General features: G+C 44.5%; 1 protein-coding gene across 2 annotated transcripts in view; it reads left to right on the top strand.

Annotated features, from left to right (window-relative positions):
- The window catches only part of dlgap3 (discs, large (Drosophila) homolog-associated protein 3), a 113,052-nt gene that overhangs the window by 80,238 nt on the left and 19,989 nt on the right, over positions 1–12,825 (top strand). For both annotated transcript variants that reach the window (XM_076754840.1, XM_076754842.1), the window contains exon 3: positions 9,725–10,887. In XM_076754840.1, coding sequence (XP_076610955.1) covers positions 9,826–10,887 — 1,062 coding nt within the window. In that variant the 5' untranslated portion in view covers positions 9,725–9,825. The remainder of the gene's footprint in view (positions 1–9,724; positions 10,888–12,825) is intronic.

Raw genomic sequence — 12,825 nt, 5'->3', positions numbered from 1 at the left:
GCCTGTCACTTCTCACCTATTGCACAGCTGTGTCCCTGTTGCCGGGAGAGACACAACACCTCTCAGCACGACATGGTTTTCATCTTTCTCAGCGCATCTGTAGGTTGCTGTGTGTTTTTGTCCTTGCGCATGTGCACATGTAAAATGCATCCAGTTATTGATTCATTCAGCATGTGGCACAGCTGACACTGAGACCGCCTTTTAACTTAATGATGTAAACACTTCCCATTTAGCCGAGGTGACTGCTGAACTATTTCTTTTGCACCTTAATGAGATTAAGTGTTATTAAGATTCCTCCATCTGTTCAATATTAGACTTCTCCAGACTGTAGGCTACAGTTTTAGCATTGATATTAGTTTTCTCTAAAAAGGAGTTGCAAGGAGGTGGAAGGTTTGACAGGCATTGTAAAAATAGGAAATATGAGCAACGGAAAGGAAAAGACAGGCAAAAGGAAGTGAATGTAAAAGAAAAAGAAAACAAAGGTTAGAAGACAAAAGCAAAGGAAATGGGAGGGCATGAAAGAGTTGGCCCACCTCTGTTTCAGCTCTGCCCTCAAAGCTACTGTACATGGCAATCCTACATCAAAGCGCCCGCATGCACGGCCACACACATAGACAGCATGCAAATGCACATATACATTTTGCATGTATACTTCATTTGCATTTCAAACATGCTTTCATTTGTGTTTTAAACATGTTCAAGGAAACGCACACAAATAAATCCTGATCTTGTTGCGTTGCTGACATGGTTGTACCCTCAGAAGATGAGCAGGGGTTGATCACAATTATTGATCCTAAGAAACAACTCTCTCTCTCTCTCTCTCTCTCTCTCTCTCTCTCTCTCTCTCTCTCTCTCTCTCATGGTGTATGTGAGATTTATGCAAAGATGTTCTACATGTAGTAACCTTGTTCACCAAGTAACCTAGCAACACTGGAGTCAGCTGGTTAGAAGCGTGTTTGTATCCATCCCACTGCCTGTATGTGATTTGCATCTGTGGACACAGCTGCACTCAGACTCGATGTATGTGCTGCAGTTGGAGAAGTCTGAAAGTGACTGGTTCTGGGAATCCGTTGACAGAGTCACTGCATGACGTTAGTGTGTGAGTTATTTCTTTTTCTGATTTTGTATTTGCTCTTAAATACGTCTTGCTGTGATTTTCCACCCCTGTGATTTCCTGTCAGTCAAACACTGGGTCAGTGTTTCAGTTTCTGTGGGAGGATTCTTCATCCTTCATTTTGGTAACAGGAATTGACGAAACAATCTCACTCCAAAGTCCATTTTGAAGCTTTTCTGGAGCTTCTGATCATATCTCGCATTTCTCCTCAGCGAAAGGATTTTGCATGGATGGATTTGTGTGTGTGTGTGTGTGTGTGTGTGTTTACAAGCAAACTGTAAATGAGAATGAATGTTCATTCTTGCTTTAACCATGAACAGAAGAACAATTATTGCGGGTCAAGCCAAATAGTTCAATTGCAAACAGAATGCAAAAATGCATCACTGTTTCTGTAGCAGATGAATTTATTCCTACAGGAAAGTCCTCTCCAAATGGAAATATGTAAAAACGTCCAGACTTTGAAGTTATAATCCTTAAGATTTCAGTTTCAGGATGTTGGAGGTGCGCAGCCAGCTGCTTGCAACTCTTCATCCAACATCTAACTGCTCCCTCTTGTTCCAGTGAAAAAATTAAAAATTATCCTTTGGTGAAAAAAATGGCCAATGTCTTGTTTGCCACCCAGTATTCTGCCAGTTGAATGCTTTTAATGTGAAATGTTGGGTCAGCAGTAACAGTAACATAATACAGCTCTAACACAGTGTTACAGTAACAGTAAGGGCTGATATCAATGAGATTAACATACATTCATATCTATCTATCTTCCAGATTATTACTACTACTGCAAGTAAAACAGCACAGACAGAGGCAGTGACACTTCAAGGCGACCAAACTTTATGACAGTGGGAATAGACTCTGAGCTGCTGCTCGGTGTGTGTGCCTGTACGTGCATGTTTGTGTGTCGTGATTCTCCTCAGAGCCGTGGTTTCTGCTTCTACCTTTGATTTCCTGTCAGGAGAGTTTGTAAAACAACACAACACGAGCGACTAGAGAGATGTAGGGAGAAAGAAGGAGAAGCAATGTATTGAGAAGGTGGCAGAAAGGGGGAGCGAGGGGTAGGTGAAGAGATGGAAAGAGAGCTATGAAGTGGCAAGGTGAGGAGAGAGGAGCCGAATGAAGAAAGAGAGAGGGAAAGAGGGAATAAGAAGGACATAAAAAAGGAGAGGAGGAAAGGTGAGAAAAGGAGAGAATCAGAAAAACACTTTCATCTGAGCTACAGTGTATGTGTGACTGTGTGAGCGTGTGTGGATGGGCGAGTGTCGTCCTGCACAGGGTTAAGGTCTAATGTCTAATGGCTGACTCTGTGAATGAGGCTGTTACACTATTCTCTCATTGCCTTTGATCTCTGTTTACCTCCATCTAATATCCCCCGCAATGTCCTCTCATGTTATCCGAGGTGGGGTGGAAAAATGCAGGCAAATTACAATCGAGCAGCACTCTGCTAAGTGGTGTTGGTATTTTCCTTCTCATTAAGTCACCATCAGGGGCCTTCTCAGGCTGTTTTCAGGCGCATAAACATACAGCTTCATGCTAAATGTGTTTCTTCGTCACGTTCCCCGAATCAAACTGATTAAAGGTGGGGTGAGTCATTCGGGAGAAAGAGTGTTGATATTGCCATCTCTCCTTCTTCACAATGCCGTTACACGTTAGCATGCCAAATTTGCTATCCCTCTTGGTTCCCCCCCATCTCCCCTCTCCTTCCCCGCGTCCTGTGCATGATCACGAACGCCACCTGTTGCTGACTGGCTGGAGGAGTGTTGGGTGGCTCCGTCCGAGACACTTTGTTTGTTTCCCATTGAGAGAGCCAGGGCTGTGTACAAAAATCTGATTTTTCTCCAGCACGCACCGAGAACAGGCAGCTGGCAAACCATGAGGAGATCTTTCTTCACAATGACTTTCTCCAGAATGACTCACCCCACTTTTCATCCTGGCTGTTTTACAGAAAAATGAATCCATTTTGACATGATTACATGTACTGAAAAGAATTCATCAAATTCCTTGTCAGTTGACGAAATGTACTCAAATACCCCCAAAACTCAGTTTCCTTCTGTTTGATATTATTGGTCAAACAGGATTTGTTTGCTCTGCATTGCTATTATAATGTAATTGTTTTTTAAATGGATTATCAATATGGAGCATAGACAAAACTGTGTGGAGTCCTACGAAATGACCTGCAGATATTTGACCTGCACAAACACTGAAAACCTACATTGTCACATGACACTAGTGGTCACTGAGCAAAGCACTTGCTGTAAAATGACCTGTGTTTGCCCTCTCCTGACAAGTGACCTCTTGTACTGGCGCCTACCATTTCTGAGAAGTGAACCAGTGTGAAGTTGTTGGAGTGCCACGAAACCTCTCAGGGAGGAGGAAGGCTTGGTTTGGTGTAATGCGTTTGAATCTTACACTGGTTGATGTTAGTTTCTTTAAACAGGGTTTCTTTAAGAGTCTTAAAAAGCGTTGGATTACATTTCCTCCAAAAAAGATATTAGAAAGTCTTAAATTTAATTTACCAAAGTCTTAGGTATTCTTTCTTGCCTGTCGTAGGCTGTAATGTCAGCCATGAAACATGCTTTTGTATCCAGCTGTGGGCTGTTGGGAGACATTACACCTCCATATACACTTTAACTAAGCTGTGTATTGCACGTTGTGTGTAATTAGTTGGGATTGATGCGACAGTACATTGTGCTCACACGAGGCTCTTCAATCCATTTCAGTCAGCCCAACAAACAAACACCACGACTGCTAGCTACAGTTGCTAGGACACTACAGTCTCATCAGGGGGAAATGTCAGTTTTAATTAAAACTTACGTGAACATCCATTTTCTGACAACTGTCAGGTTCCATGTTTTGCATTTGATTTCTCATAACATTAGGAATCATTGTTTTATGCTGCTGAGAAGCACTGACAAAAATGTGATAATAAAGGAGTGTATATATATATATATAACATTAAAACAGAGAATATATTATGCGGTTACTTCAAGGGCATTGCAGTCTTGCGTGGGTGTGAAGTATATTGTTTTGACTTCAAATATGTTTTAAATGTGTATGTTGTTGTCTATATCAAGTGCCGCTATCGCAAGGAAAGTTCCAAGTGGAAAACTTAAGCTCCAAGTGATTTAAAAAAAAAAAAAAAAAAAAAAAACTGGTGCTGACCCTGCAGGTCCTGTAAACTGACTTGTTTAACTCCTGCTCACCGCCAAATGTCTAAAACCTGCCAGACAGTTCTGCCAACATTTTGTAAGACGAGGAGTGAAAGTGAAAGAATGGAAGACAGAAGGAGGAGGAGGAGGAGGAGGAGGAGAAAAAAAGCAGGTTGTGCAAGAGAGTATGGGAAGCATGAGAGATGGGAAAACAGGGCAAGAGGAGGAGGAGACTACGAGAGCAAGATAGAGGAATTGCCCCCTAGGCACTCTTCAATTTTGCCCTCATGATGGGAGCATATTTCCCCTGTGCTGTGGCCATCATCACTCTCTCTCACACATTCGCTCTCACACTCGCTGCCTCCCACTCCAGCATTTCCTCTCAGCCTGTCTCGATGCATTTCTGTTATGTTCCTCTCCCTCTTCTCTGCTCATCATGGGCGTCTCAAGCGACAGTCCATTGTCAGCCGCCATCCCCAACACCTATTTTTACTGTATGTCCGGGGTGTGGGGGCCATGTGAGCGTGCGAGTGCGGCGTATCCATCCTGCCAATTCCCTCCTGAAAATCAGCAGCTACACAATTCATCCAAAATAGATATGAAAGCGTGTTTCAGGCCTGCAGGTGCGCTGCATTTTTTAAAACACAAAGCCGTTATCTTTTATTCTTTTCTTCATGTGTTTTTCCATTTTTTCTATGTCGGCCTCCCTCTCTGTATGCACAGAGCTGACGAGCTGCAGCTTGTGCATTTTGCAGGTCCTCTTCCATGGGTCACCCCTGAAACGTTCCATCTTTGCCATCATCCTTGATTCTTTCTGGATCCTGATGGGTTAGCTACGGCAGTCAGCCGGCTGCCAAAGAAGTGTGTGTGTGTGCATTTGTGTGTGTGTGTTTATGTGTGTGTGTGTATGAGAACAGACAGTGGAAAAATGAAAATAGATCATTCATGGCTAAAAGCTGAGAAGAGCAAGTCAGTCCTTCTGCCAGTTTCCCAGCATGCATGTCTCTCTGGCTGGCGAAGAAGGAAGTGCACGCCAACACACAGCTGAGCCAATCCTCTATTGTTTCCATAGCTGTATTTATACATTTTGGCTATTGTCTGTCCCACTCTGCATGATGGGTGCGCAGAGCTCCAGTGGTTAATAGCTTATTTGAAGCCTACTGTAGGCTACTGGCACATATGGACAGATACCAGGTTAATGAAAACTTTCACATTGTTTGACTACAATTCTATAAGTGTGCTGTGCAGTTCACCTTCTCATACTCTCAAATGAGCCAACATATCTGCCCCAGACCACACTGTCGCTTCATTCATTGAACCTGCAGTCAAACAAAGGCCGCATTCAGGCAGACAAAACCACCACCGCTCAGCATTTCAATAAAAGCCAAGACAGTAGCTGCCTTGTCCAAATGATTGTCTGGTATTGTCTCCCATACTGGTAGCGAATCAAAACCCAATTTATACCAGTAATTCACAGTATTTCTTATACATGTTAAAGGAATAGTTTGAGACTTTGGTAGATTATTCACTTTCTTGCTGAGAGTTAGATGAAATGATTGCGACCACTCTCATTTCTGTGTGCTAAATATGAAGCTACCACCAGCAGCCAGTTAGCTTAGCTTATCATTCAGCGTACTAAAAAAGTTGTAGTTTTATGGGGGGTTATACGGTATGCCAAAAGTATTTCTTGGCTGGTAACTTCCCTCACAACCTTACAGTCAGCACGTAACCTTCCATAAAACCACAACATGGTGTTTGTGAGCTTTAAAGTCGCTTGTATGTGGATTTTGTTACTTTAGGACAGTGTCAGCCATGTCCCCTTGTTTCCAGTCTTTCAAGTCACGGTAAGATAACTGTACAGACATGAGAGATTATATCAATCAATAAGCATACTTCCCTTAATGTGGAACTATTTTGCTTCCTCTAATTACATGTCTTAGGTCATGAAATTTACATGAAATATTTATTCTCTGGAAGTGATGCCTTTTACCATCAGCCTGTTAATTCATGCTTCACAATCACTGTTCACAGCTGTACAGTAATCAGCTGACTAGTCACGTCCAGTCATATTCATGCAAGTGTAAACCTTTATAACAGGACAATTCTCACTGTTACTCTGCTGATACACTCGTGTCAAAGCTGTGTGCTGCTGCAGCTCCATCCGCCTCCATTGTTTTAATGTTAAGATAAATATAAGTGACTGAATGATCGCTGAAAGTTACGTTAAATTGATTGCTTGGACCTGTAAACACAGGAATATTTGGATGCAGAGGTCTTCATTGCTAAAAATTGTAATGTTCTAATTGTGGGATTTTCACTTCTAATGCTAATGAAATGCTCCTGGGCTCAAGGTCTCTCTATCCACCAAACTTCATGGTGACATTTTTGGAGCTATTCTGCCTCAGGATGGGCAAGAACATTTCCTTGAGGTGAAGAAAAATACATCCAAATACGTGTATCACTTCTGGTATTTCAGCTGTTGAATTTACAGTGAAACACCCTTTGACCCACAACTCACAGAGATGGCAGAGAGCAGGCAGACTCAGCTGTTAGCAAAGTGGGTCAGAGCAGCTGGCATGATCGCATGAATATTTAAAATGAAACAGCTCCAGACTGAAGCCTCTGTAACAATCACGTTGATGCCAAGCAGTGTTAAACAATGACAGCATGTTGTACAGCTCCAACTCCCTACTGAGCTGCTACTGAATATTTCTGCGTGCACAGAAGGGGGAGGGGGGTTGTCCAAAGAGGAACAGAAATCTAGAGAGAAGACAAAAAGATGTGCGGTACAAAAGGAAGGAACGTAGGTAAGGTTTCGATTTTAATTTGAAGAGACCTCTGAAAACGTAGAGGGGAAATAGGCTAATGGAATTCTTTGGTGTGTAAAACATGTGTACATAATACAGGAATACCTCAATTATCTAACAAGAAACGAAGAAGGGAGAACACTTTTGGATGACAGACAGATCAGTAGAGGCCAACAGATGAAGAACGCGAACAAACTTTTGTAATTAACTCAACACAGAGACGTGTTGACAGATAGAGAGCCAGGCGGACTGACAGGTTGAAAAAAGAAATGAAAGAAAAAAAAAAAACAAAAGAACGGAGGAGAGCGAAGGGAGGGAGGGAGAGACATGACTGGAGGATGGATAGAAGTAGGTCAGGAGGAGAGACAGAGAGGGAGACATGTGGAGGGAAGGATAGAGAGGAGGAAATAAAGGAAAGAGACAGCCAACATTTGGCTGCATCTTCTCTACCTCTCTGCCTTTTCACATGGGCGTCTTTTGTATTTGTGCACACGCAACCACACGTTCAGGCATGTGTCGTGTGCGTGTCACTGTGATTGGCAGCTCCTAGCCAGCAGTCTGCTCCAAAGCCAAAGACTTCATAATAAACAGAACATGGTTTAATTTACTCCTCCAGGCAGAGCGGCGCTGCTCACTTTGCTGTCTATTCATAAACAGGGACACACACATGCAAGTACGGCGCACTGCAAAAAAATATCCAGCCGGCCAAATCATTTGATATATTTATACATTTTTTTTTATGTCTTGCTTTTCTCAGAAGTTATAAAGATACTGCAGTGATTGTTAAACTGTCTTTTGGACATATTTATGGAAACTGCTTCTAAAATCTGGCTGATCTTTTCCATGACACTTGACTGCTTGACCAACATGCGTCCGGGACGCCGGCTGTGTATAGCCTATGAGAACCTAGAGTTAACACCATCTACCCAGGTGCTGTGGCTGTCTGATGTCCGTCCACGGTGGGATGTTGACTTGGAGAGACCCGTCGTCACGGCTACTCCAATGACACGGGTGGATGTGGGTGAGCCTTCTCGGTGGCAGCTCTCATTCAGCCAATCAAGGCAAACAGGCTATGCTCTATTTAATGATTATCCCAGCATCTGTCCCCTATCTCTCATCTCTGTGTGAAAGCCGGCAAACACGAGCGCAGATACACTCGCCGGAGCTCGCTGAATCCCATCCAGCCGAGCAGCTCGATTCTGGCTTTCTTCGAGTAATTTCATCTCAATTTAATCAAATCTAGAAATGAAGGGAAATGCTTGTGTGCCTTATAACCAGGCTGCGTGCCGCTGATTGATTATATAGTTAGCAGAGAACGTGGTTAATAGAGGATGTGATTACAGCAGCAGCAATTAATGCCAGTCCAATAAAATGCATGATTACCACATTTGGAATGTAATTTTACTTGTTATCCCTGTGCTGCAAAGAAAGGCAGTGCAAAGATAGGCTTTATCCTGTTTCCATTGTGTTTACTTTTACTTACAGCAAACAGAGTGTGTGGGTGATAAGGTTTACATTGTGCCCTGTTCTTGCTGCAGCTTGGCCAGGTGTATCGATTTCATGTCCTGCATTTGTTTTGTGGAGAAGGTCCCGTCCACTTCTGCACTTTTCCCCTTGCAAGGCAACAGTAGGGATGGGTTCTGCCTGTTCAACTGGAAATTGTGTATCATGCTATTGTTCATCTGGGACTCAAAGTGTGAATTTGCCATTTAATTGATAGCACAGATGTGCTTGAATATGCTTGGACGCTTGCCGCCGCTCTCTATCTCCCCTGCATTAGGATGCAGGTGATCAATAAATGCACTGTTTTCCTCAGCTGTAAATCATGTGACTGCTTGGAGACTCCCTGTGGGCAAGGATGGAGGGAAAAGAGACAGACAAGGAGTGCTGGGCTGATGAATTTAACGATAAACGGGAGGGAGAGAGAGGATCGAGATGTGCTAAATGGGAGAGCGAGGCAGAAACTGAAGACACACCGTGAGAGAGAAAGAAAGGCTAATATTCTTGATTTATCAGTCAGGCAGCCTTTGAGATGAATGAGAAAGCTGTCTGTGGCCGCTTATTGCAGCCCGTGGGATGAATGCTCACTATTGCACTGTTTGTCTTTGGTTGCGTAAAAAATGAAGTGCAAAATCAATAAAAATGTTAATCAGAATAAGAAAAAAACAGTTTTCACTCTCAGTTTATCAAACCACTTGATAGAAGAGACCCAACAATCAGACATCAATCTACAAAGTCGCTTCTTTTCTTGTGATTTATTTGTAAATCATGGCATGAATTACATTCCACTGCACCTTCCAGCTTTGTGTCTCTAACAGACATATACAGCACAAAAATGCCAAATACGTTTATACCTGTACTCACTCTCAATCATATTCTTTCAAGATGATATCACTGTTTTCATGTATTCTAGCCATTGCTGTAGTACAAATCAATAGCAGCTACTGAAGTATCACAAGAGTGACTGGCAGTAATCAGCAACACCTACTCATCATCACCTGATTATTCTGTGTAATGAGATAGAAAAATATTTTGGATTGCAAGACTGAACTCTAGATTCAATTATTTGATACGATGGATATTTTTCTTCATAAATACAGTGTGCTCACTACTGTCTCCAGAGATACAGAACTTAACAGTGATTCTTTTTGTGCCTCCAGGTGAGACCGGTGCAGCCCTGTCACGCCCACAGCGCCCCCTTTCGGCCCGGACGGCCCACCACGCCCCGGCGCCTGTGAAAGGGTACCATGTCAGCCGTAGCATGTCCCAGCATTCCTCCGGTGGTGGCGGAGGAGGCCCCTGCCACTGCACGCCTGAGGACTGTGATGGCCCAGGCAGAGAGTACTACCAGGGTCACGGTGACGGCCACTACTACCCTCCAGGAGGTCCAGCAGAGGCCCTGGCACTGGAGAGGCACCATTCCCACCCCCACTCGCACTCCCATAGCCACTCTGGAGGGGGAACCTTCCCCCGCTCCCACCCCAGCCAGCACCCACCTCTCCAGTCGTTTGACTCTTGCGAGGAGTGCCTGTCCTCTGGCCACGGGGGAAAGATGCACCGCATTCCCCCAAATCTGATAGACCAGTTTGAGAAGCAGGTGCCCTTTCATCCTGATGGCTTCCACACACTGCAATACCAGCGCACCACTAGTGGGGGTGCCGAGCAGCGCAGCGAGAGCCCGTCACGTATTCGACACCTGGTAAACTCTGTGCAGCGCCTCTTCGCCAAGTCCCATTCCTTGGAGGCACCGTCAAAACGGGAGTACAACGGGACGAGAGGAGGCGGGGACTACCGTGGTGAGAGAGGAGGAGGCCACAGGAGTGGAGGGGAGGACGGTGGAGGTCACTACTCAGGCCACCAGCCTCGCTCAACCAGGAGGAGCAAGTCTCGAGAGCGTAGCAAGAGTGGAGACTCAAGGCACGAGTCAGGCAGACGCCACCGCAGCAGGACGGCAGGCTGGTGGAGCTCTGATGACAACTTGGACAGCGATAGCAGCTTCTTGGTCAGCGGGGGCAGACGAGGGTATCCCAGCGGACACGAGAGCCTGGATGCAGCCATTCAGGAGCTCACCATGAAGAGGCCCAAGGAGCGTGGTGGTGGGCCAGGGGCTGGGGAGTGCGTGGCCTGTACCACGATGGCTTTGGCCGGTAATGAAGGAGGGGGACACCATGGACACCACGGCCACTCCCTGAAAAGGAGCACCTGGTCAGCCATGACCGTCAGTCAGGCCAGGGAGGTGTACCCGTCCAGGGGAGGAGCCTATGATAAAGCCCTAGTGCCCATGGAGAGTAAGCTCAAGGAGAGGACCTTCCACTACCTGCAGGTGTGTGTCCACCTGCATGCCAACCACTGTTTATGTGCGTGTTTGTGTGTGAAAAGAGTTTGTTGGTGACTTCTGTTCAATGCTGGCCTGCAGCAAAGAGGAGCAATATTGTAAGGTTCCCATTAAGGAAAATGTGCATCGGTGTATGAGGAAGCCAACATTTTGCTGTGTTCTCTCACAGAAAAAAGTGGGAGTGAGTCTGCAGATTAACCCTTAGCTCAAGTTTACAGATTTTGCATGAGAAATTTCACGCCTTCTTCTCAGAGTCATAACTCAGTCAAACCTGGGTGCATGTTACTCTTTGCAGTGATAGCAGTGACTCCAATTTCCATTTAATGTCCAATCTTAATTTTGATGATTTCAAAATCATGTATGAACAGTGCTCCTCATGACTCCATATCATGCCTATTAATCACCAGTGGACATTCTCTTCTGTTTCAGAATGAATCCATTCGATTGTTGTCTCTGCATCCATGATTACTGTGTGCAACAAGCACTAGCAGTTAATACGGCACAACTTCATGGTACAAATTCACCTAAATGTAAAGAAATACAGGCTAAATTGTACTCATGTGTAGCCAACAGCTAACTTACTGACTCCATGACAACTTAACACTTCTCGTTTACAGTAATTGAAGCACAATGGGAACTGCAGTGCATACAAGAATCTCTATTTGTCCATATACAAGTGTTTGCTGTGTGTTTAAACCCCCTTTCACACAAAATACCATAACAACTGCATCTTTTTTTTTTTCTTCACAAAAATTGTCAAAAAATCAGAAGTAAAACTTGAAAACTGAGCAGCCCCAGATTCACAGGGTTAAAGTCCACCTGAGAGACCCATGGACTGTTTTGTTATTTTGCCGTGAGTCAGAAAACAGTGATTGTCACTCACACAGAGATTATTTAATGTCTGTCCCAACAGTGCATCTCTCAGTTCCTGTCACCACAGTCTATCTCCATACCTAACATGCAATTTTCCCTTTCCCCTTTCTCTCATTCTGTATACATGAATTCCCTAAAATGAAACGCTAATGGCTGTACCTACAAAGTCAGCTGAAAGAGCACACACAAACATACACACACACACACACACACACACACACACACACACACACACACACACACACACACAAACCTCCAGCTGTGCTGAGGTAGAGCTGCCATGCAGGCTGTGTTTCTACGGAAACAGCAGGTAGCCACAGGAGTCCCTGGTGTTTTTCCAACTCTCATCCTTTAGACACAGCTGAGCTCTGCTGATAGTAGAGACAGCGAGAGCAGGGTTGTGTGTGTTAGTGTTTTCAAAGGACTAGCCCCGTACAATTCGCCTCTGTGCCGTAGGCTACCATCACATTCACACCTTAGGACACGAAATGAACTTCCCCACTGCAGCCTTCCTCGTATCTCCAGGTGTCACTTGCAGTTTTGTGAGAAGCGGAGAGATGGCGTGAGGAGTGAATTTTTGTGCTGAGCTTAGATGTGCTGAAGTCAGCCAGATTGATCCATGGCTTCAGAGGAGACGTCTTCCTGGAGCTGCAGATATAAAGCTGTTTGGGTCTCCAACACCAGTGCAAGACCTCAGGACATGCAGCAGCACAGGTACCATATTGAAGCAATGGCTCCAAACTGAAGCCTTGTTCTTTGGGAGCAAAACTGACAACATTTGCTGCCAGACCAGTGCAGACAGAGTGTGTAAAGACTAGGTATCACACATTCAGCAACTTTAAACTTTAAAGTGGCCATATATGTTTTTATATTAACACAGACAGATACAGTAAGCGACTAGATGGTGAACATATGTGGAACATTTAGCTGCTAAAGAGTCAGATATTTCCCTCAAGTGTTCGTGGGCAACAAAAAACACATCTAAAAGGAGAATGACTGTCGGACTGACTTTCATCACGTTGCCAGAAACTGGCTCAGAATCAATGCTAATGT

Source organism: Chaetodon auriga, chromosome 17 (assembly GCF_051107435.1).
Source record: "Chaetodon auriga isolate fChaAug3 chromosome 17, fChaAug3.hap1, whole genome shotgun sequence".
NCBI lineage: Eukaryota > Metazoa > Chordata > Actinopteri > Chaetodontiformes > Chaetodontidae > Chaetodon > Chaetodon auriga.
The sequence above is the reverse complement of the archived record's forward strand: the minus strand, read 5'-3'. Positions and strand labels throughout refer to the sequence as shown.